This window comes from Cebus imitator, unplaced genomic scaffold (assembly GCF_001604975.1).
Source record: "Cebus imitator isolate Cc_AM_T3 unplaced genomic scaffold, Cebus_imitator-1.0 Scaffold401, whole genome shotgun sequence".
NCBI lineage: Eukaryota > Metazoa > Chordata > Mammalia > Primates > Cebidae > Cebus > Cebus imitator.
The window spans coordinates 876,357-884,041 of NW_016107716.1; the positions used below are offsets into that span (position 1 = coordinate 876,357).

Below are 7,685 nucleotides of genomic sequence, written 5' to 3' on the forward strand. Positions count from 1 at the left end.
GCCACTGTTTAAAAACCAGCATCCTTTCCAGCTGGGCCTGAGACAGAACAAGGTAAATTTAGACATACCTCTCTGATATCTATAGAACAGTGGTTGTCAACCCGGGGCATTTTTGCCCCTTAGGGGATAATTTTCAATGTCTGGAAACTTCTGTGATTGTCACAACTGGAAGGGGGCAGTGCTATTGGCATCTAGTGGGTATAGAGCGAGGATGCCACCAAACATCCTATGCTGCAGAAAAGAATTATCTGGTCAAAAATGTCAATAGTGCTGAGGGCAAGAAATCCTGCTATAAAAAAGAAAGGTTTGTCTATAGAGCTGTCTGGATTGAGACGAGTCATTGCCCCAGTAGTGGTGGTAGAAATAAGAGGAACCTGGTGCTTTTGCAAAGCCCATATCTGGGGTGGCTAAAATAACCATGCTCCTCCCTCCGTCCCCCACCTGATCTTTCTAGTTGGAAACTCCAGGGCTGGCAGCCTGGAGTCTTTGTGAATCTACACTTCCTGCCACCTATCACTTCATCTCAGAAGACTCCAGATATAGGATCAGTCCATGCCATCGAGAAAGGTATTTTAAACATTGGAACACATATCGATAATTTAAGTAGGTAGATGTATGTGCTGTTATAAGGAAGTGGTGAGGAGAGGAGAAGGAACCGAAATTATATGCATGAATTTTTTTTTTTTAGAATATAAATTAAAAATGTGGTAGTCTAAAATGGCAATTCTTCGAAGATAAAGTTAGATTTTCAGTAATGTTAGAAATAATTTTCTGGAGTATGTCTCCAGTCTACCAAAGCATTTCAGATCTCACTGTTTTGAATGCGCCCTCTTCGAAGATGAAGTTAGACTTTCAGTAATGAAGACAAAGTTAGACTTTCAGTAATGTGAGAAATGGATTTCTGGAGTATGTCTCCAGTCTACCTAACTTTGAGAGAGTAAATACCATAAATAGATGTTTCAAGTGCATTTTGAAGCAATGATCCCAGCATGTCTTTCAGCTACAGTATTTTGCTCTCTTTGAAATGATGTGTTCTCTTCCTCTTAGTTGATGCTATTAGGCTCATCTCAAGCTGATCTTGGCACCTCTCGTGCTCTGTTCTCTTCAACCAGACCTCTACATTCCATTTTGGAAGAAGACTAAAAATGGTAAGAACAACTCAGAGATCCTTAAAAAGTGTTATCTGTAATCTTTGTGGAAACAACGGAAACCAGCTGGCAAGAGCAATTCTTAAAGAATCTGTACTTAGGTTATTTGCTGGGGGAAAGTGCTTCCTGATATTTCACAACTGGCCTTAATGAAGGGGGCATTTCACAATTTCAGATTAATCAATGCTTGCTCTGTCCAGCTTCCTACAAGAAGTAAATATGTGCTTTGGAAAGGAGGAGCAGATGTTTGAATTGGGGACATAGCTTCTATGGATCTCATTTCTTCAGCCTACATTTAATTACTGAAGTTACTTTGTGCTTTTTCCAGCATATGGTGTTGTCTGAATGACTATGTGGATGGAACTGTGTGGGCAGGATCATAGAAATAAAATACGGGAAATCCCCAGGCTTGAGTGCTGTCAAAGAAAACTAAATCTGGAAAGTAGATAAAGCGATACTATCAGGACTATTGCAATCGGCGGAAAGAGACTTCAATATAGAAAGGGGCTCAATTCCAAATACAGCCAAAGGCCGGTAAACATTTCTAGCCAAGGAGTAGAGTTGGAGGGGGGGGCAGGTCAGTGGATGGAAAATGACTAAAAGGAATCATCAAGGGTAAAAGGGATGCTGGCTAAACTGACTTGACAGGATTCCTGCTGAAGACAGACCAGGGTGATCAGACCTCACTGGGGGATGGTGGGGGATGATGAATTTGATCAGATATCGAAGGTGATCACATACCAAGAGGAGTGAATTATCAAACAAATGACTTAGCAGGGTTTCTGCTTAAACTGGGCAATGCAAAGATGGACATGAAGCCCAAAGGCTGAAGCCTAGGGGTGTAGTGGAGCCTGATTACGTTGAATTAAGGAGAGTCTTTGTCATGCTGGCTCTCCCAGTCACCAGTTGGGGGAGGGGGTCTTGTGCCTGACATCATCAAAGTCCTCTGAAACTCAGTTTCTCTGACTATAAAATAGTCATTAGAATCCCTCCTCAGCTGCCTTCCAGGGCCACTGTGAGGCTCAAATAATAGACTATTTTTCAAGTCCATTGCGAGTGGTATGATGCAAGTGTGAGTTATTAGGTATGGCAAAACTTAGTCGAAAAAAGGCATCAATGGCCTTTTTCTGAAATTATTGTCACTTAATTCAGATACATTGTAGATCTGAATGTTGGCTCCTAGGCTCATTTCGTGTCAAAGTTCTAATGAAGCATTAACCATGCGGCTACTATGTTACAAAGGAAACAACTGCTACGGTTTCATTTCTTAGAAACTCAGATGTCTTTTTTTTTTTTTTTTTTTTNTCTTACTCTGTTGCCCAGGCTGGAGTGCAGTGGCGCAATCTTGGCTCACTGCAACCTCCGCCTCCCAGGTTCAAGTGATTCTCCTGCCTCAGCCCCCTGAGTAGCTGGGATTACAGGTGTGCACCACCACGCCCAGCTAATTTTTGTATTTTTACCAGAGACAGAGTTTCACCGTGCTGGCCAGGCTGGTCTCGAATTCCCAACCTCAAGCGATCTGCCCACTTTGGCCTCCCAAAGTGCTGGGATTACAGGCGTGAGTCGCCACGCCTGGCCCTGGATGTCTATTTTAATGCAAACCTATGCCCACATCTGTCTTTGCCCCTTGAGGGATGGCATAATGCGAATGATAGTAACACAGAGAGCTCACATTTCTTGATCACTCAAGCATCGTGCTGAGGGCTAGATATACGTGATTCTATGTTGGCCTCAAAGTAGCCCTATGAGGTAGAGGTAAAGAAACTAGGGCTTTGAGAGGTTAAGGAGCTTGGGTGGCTCTTAAGGCTGTGCTGAAGATTCCTCTGTTCTTCCTAGACCAAGCCCAGCACACACATAATAAAGGTGAGGTTGGATTACGATGGTTTCCTACTCAAGTACATAGGGGAAATCATATATCTCTTCTAAGAAAAGACATGAAAATAATTTTCAAGATGAGAAACTCAAAAGGCAAAAAAGCACAGGGAAAATATTCAACTGTATTGAGTCATATGTCAGATCCTTTGATCTAGAGATTACACCTTAGAAACTGTTCTTAAAGAAGTGACCATGAGACTGGATAAAGAAAATGTGGTACATATACGCCACAGAATACTATGCAGTCATAAAAAGGAATGAGATCATATCATTTGCAGGGACATGGATGAAGCTGGAAGCCATTATCCTCAGCAAACTAACACAGGAACAGAAAACCAGACACCACATGTTCTCACTTATAAGTGGGAGCTGAACAATGAGAACACATGGACACAGGGAGGGGAACAACATGCACTGTGGTGGGGGAGAGCATTAGGGAAAAGAGCTAATGCATGCGGGGCTTAATACCTAGGTGATGGGTTGATAGATGCAGCAAACCCCCATGGCACATGTTTACCTATGTAACAAGCCTGCACATCCTGTACACGTACCCCAGAACTTAACAAAATGAACAGTAAAATATGTTTTTAAAAAGGAAGTGATCATGGACATGGCAAACTATTCACCAAGATAGTCTGTGCAGCCAGGCCAAAAGGAAAACTCATGTCCTGTGTTGGGAAGGGTGAATTAACTGTAGTATACTCATTAAATGGAATATTATATAATCATCAAATCATGTTTTTTAAAAGAATATTGAATGACCTAAGAAAGTACTCATGGTATAACGTTAAATGAAGAAAGCAAGCTAGAAATTGATAAGTGCCGTGTATTCGTGATGTTTTTACTACACCTGCTAGACAAATATTAGATGCTTACTAAATGTTGGGCAATCTGTGATGATGGTTTACATAAACACATGTGTTGCATATTCTAGTTTCATTCGACATTCCTGCTTTATAACCATTTTACAGTTAGCAAATCAGAGGTTCATGAGGTCAAGTGATTTGTGAAAGTCAGAGAGCTCTTATGTGACAGAACAAGGATTTAAAGCCAAATTTTTCTATTGACAAAGCCTTGGGCTATTACTAAAATGCTTCTCACCATGTGAAATAGATGCAGGCATGGGAGATTACTAGTAGAAGGGAACATCTCCCAAAATGTGAATAGTAGTTCAGCAAATTTAAAAGTAAAAATGTTTTTCTGCTCTTAACCTATAGCAAATTTCTTTATGGCTAAAAAAAAGGGTCATTAAGTAATCCATGTATTAATACAATCTGATTATTTAAAAATTTGAAAGGCTGTACTAAAATTAAAAATCATCATTACAGATTAACCAGCCAATCCCTTTGTACCCCAAGAATAAATAATGTATATCCCCAAAGCTTACCAAAGTTTAGGGTTGGGGTTGGCAAACCATGGTCCAGTCCACGGGCTATATCCCACCTGCTGTACAGCTCAGGAATTAAGATTGTTTTTTTGTTTTTAAAAGATTGAAAAATATCAAAGCAAAATTACTATTTTTTGACGTGTAAAAGTTGTATTCAATTCAACTTTCAGTGTTTACAAATGGTTATATCGTTTATTTGTTTATATGGTGTTAATAAGTGCTTTGGCACTATGATGGCAAACTATTCAAGGAGTTGAATAGTGTGACAGAGACCCAGATGGCCCGCAACGCTTAAACCGCTTACCAACTGGCCCTTTACAGAAAAAGTATGTCAGTCCATGGCTTACAGAAAGTGAGACGACATGCTATAAGGTCAAATAAGTTTGAGGACCCTATGGTCTTTGGTGACTGCTGTGATGCATAATAGCTGTTGAGTTCCTAATTTAGGCAAGGCAACTTTATATCCTTTTATTCTTTTAGTTTGAAAACTAAGTCTGTTGAGCTAAAATGATAGGAAGTAAATGATAACTCTCCTCTTTTTTTTTAGAAAAAGAAAATGGTTTACACCCTTGTACTTAAATTTTTCGGTGACATCATAAAACTGATATTTATGGTATTTGTACTTTACAGAGATTAAACTATAATTAGAAATATTTCAAAATTCACAAATAGGGGATATTTGTTAATAAATCTATTTGGGAAAGTCCTAGCAGAGCCTCAGTCTATAAAATGAATAGCGTTTCAGCAACTTCCCTTATTCACAGTGCTTGGTTATTCTCTAGGGAGACATACACAACACATCTGTAGTTACCAAACAATTCAGTGTGATATCAACATGGCAAAAAGTCAATGAATTTGAGGGCAATGGTTTCCAGCAATCGCCCCCCACTGCTTACTTCTTCCACACCCTTTCTCAGTTTTCTTTAGCCAGGCAGCCATCCCCTCTGGTTTCTCCCAGCCCCACAGCTGCAGGCTCCCCACCACCACAGAAAGCCCCTCGCTCACACATCTTGGCTCAAGCAATTCCTTCCCTCAGAAATGCAGATCCCAGCATTTCCTTTTAAACTCAGGCAACTTGGCTTTTTTCTGCTCTGTGATCTTGAAAGTTGCTTGGAGGAGGAGCTGAGTGTGTGGGGCTGTGGTCATCTCGGGGCTGGCATGTTATGGCCCAGGGGGTACCCAGGGCTGTTTCTGCCTGGTAGGTTAGTTGGGTAGAAGAGTGGAGTCAGGAGAGCAATAAATCCTTTCTTAACTCACTATAAAAATACAAGTGTTCCCAGGCCTCAAGTAGCCTCATCTCAAGATAAATTTCCTTTTGCGAAGAATTCTGCTGAAAATAATCCGTTCTAGCCAGATAATAGCTATGCAAAGAATATATAATAGACTGGTAGAGGTATGCATGCTGATTCAATACAGAAAGGTGAGGGTTTCTTTTACTGGATGTGGTGGGTGGGGAAATTCCTTATTGCGATCGCACCCTACTTCTCCATCCAGAAACTCTCCAACCCTCTTTCTCCATCCAGAAACTCTCCACTTTCTCCTCTTTCTCCCCATTGTTTACCTACCTAGACTATCTGCTCCCATATGTCCCGCCTGATGTCCTGCTCCAGTTACCTATCACGGGATAAGGGATCACCTCAAAATGCAATGGCTTCAAACAACAATCACATACTGCCTTCTGTCATGGGTCCAGGAGTTGACTGAACTCATTAGGCAGCTCTCCCCCAGGGTCTCCCTTGTGCTGGCAGTCAGGCGGTGACTGCGACTGGAATCACCTGAAGACTCACTCTCCAAGTCTGATGACTGGGCTGGGAGACTCAAGAGCTAGGTACTGGAGCAGTTGCAGCTTCTCGGGTGTCTCTGTTTCCATGTGGTCTCTCTAATGTGGTGGTTGTCGTATAGCCAGACTTCTTACTTCAAAGCAAGTGGGGGAAAGAAAGGGAGAGAGGGAGGAAGAGAGAGAGAGAATCCCAGTATGTGCGAGGTGAAAGCTGTATTGCCTGTGAACTACCCACCACGTCTTTGGTCTGCTTCACAGGAAACCTCCTAGAAATGTTTGCTGTCTCCAATCCCTCTCTTTACATTCTTCCAAGAACTCTGAAGCCACATTTTATTTACCTACTCCTTCAAAACGTATCTGGTGTTAGGCCAGTTCTTACCCGCTCCAGCACTGCCATTGGGGACTTCTGGAGAATAGCCTCTCAATTAATCTCCATGCTTTCATCCTTACCCCTCGCTGTCTATTCTCAACACAGCAGCCAGCAGCATCCTTCTCAAATGTAAGTCAGATCAACTAACTGTCAGCTCAAAAACTTGTACCGCATCCTCATTCTACCCAGAGCAGAGACCACCAACCATGAAATGGTAGACAAAGTCCAACATGCTTGGGGACACTCCCTCTCTAACTTAATCTCCTGTTATTCTCCTACTCCTCCTGCTTCAGCAATAGTGGCCTTGTTGCCATTTTGTGTGTGTGTGTGTGTGTGTGTGTGTGTGAATATTCCAGCATGTTTTCACCTCGTGGCATTTCCTCTAGGCTAATCCCTCTGTCTGGAATGCATTTCCCCTGGATGTCTGGATGGATGACTTTCTCCTTTCCTTGAGGTTTTTGCTTAGATGTCAACTTCTTGATGATGCCTGTCCAAGCCACCCTATTTTTCGTCACAATCCTACCCCACATTCCTGATCCTTTTCACTGTACCTTGTTTTCTTTTTCAGTAACACTTATTACTTGACATGTGATATCATTTCTGACAGTTATATATTTTTGTGCTTATTATTTAGAGAACATAAGCTACAGAAAAGCGGAAATCTTTTCTGTTTTATCCACTGATGTCCTGAACACCTAGAAGAGTACCTGGCATGTTGCAGGCATCAATAAATACTTGTTGAATTTTTCCTTTTTCACAATTTCCTTCTATATTATTTTCTCTGTGATTTTTAAAGTTTTAATAAAAAAAATACATATTCTTTATGTTAAAAAGTCAAAGAGTAGAGAAGGGTATAACATAAAAATAAAAGTCCCCCCTCTCACCAGTGAAGCTCCCTTCATATCACTGCCCAGAAGAAATTGCTATTAAAGGTTTCTTGCGTATTCTTTCCCATTTTCTCTGCAAATACAAATATATGCACATATATTTATCATAAAGGCATCATATGCTATATATTATTTCAATGCTGCTTTAAAAATCCCTTTGTTTAACTTAATGGTAGATCATGCATACCTTTTCATGTCAATACCTACAGCTCTAGCACATTTTTTTTTTTTTTTTTTT

The 7,685-nt window shown here is 41.0% G+C and overlaps 1 protein-coding gene across 1 annotated transcript in view; it reads left to right on the forward strand.

The window, feature by feature from the left end:
- Positions 1-392: 392 nt before the first annotated feature.
- The window catches only part of TLR7 (toll like receptor 7), a 20,851-nt gene continuing 13,558 nt past the window's right edge, over positions 393-7,685 (forward strand). The window contains exons 1-2 of the mRNA XM_017508809.2: positions 393-567; positions 1,048-1,148. Coding sequence (XP_017364298.1) covers positions 1,146-1,148 — 3 coding nt within the window. The 5' untranslated portion in view covers positions 393-567; positions 1,048-1,145. The remainder of the gene's footprint in view (positions 568-1,047; positions 1,149-7,685) is intronic.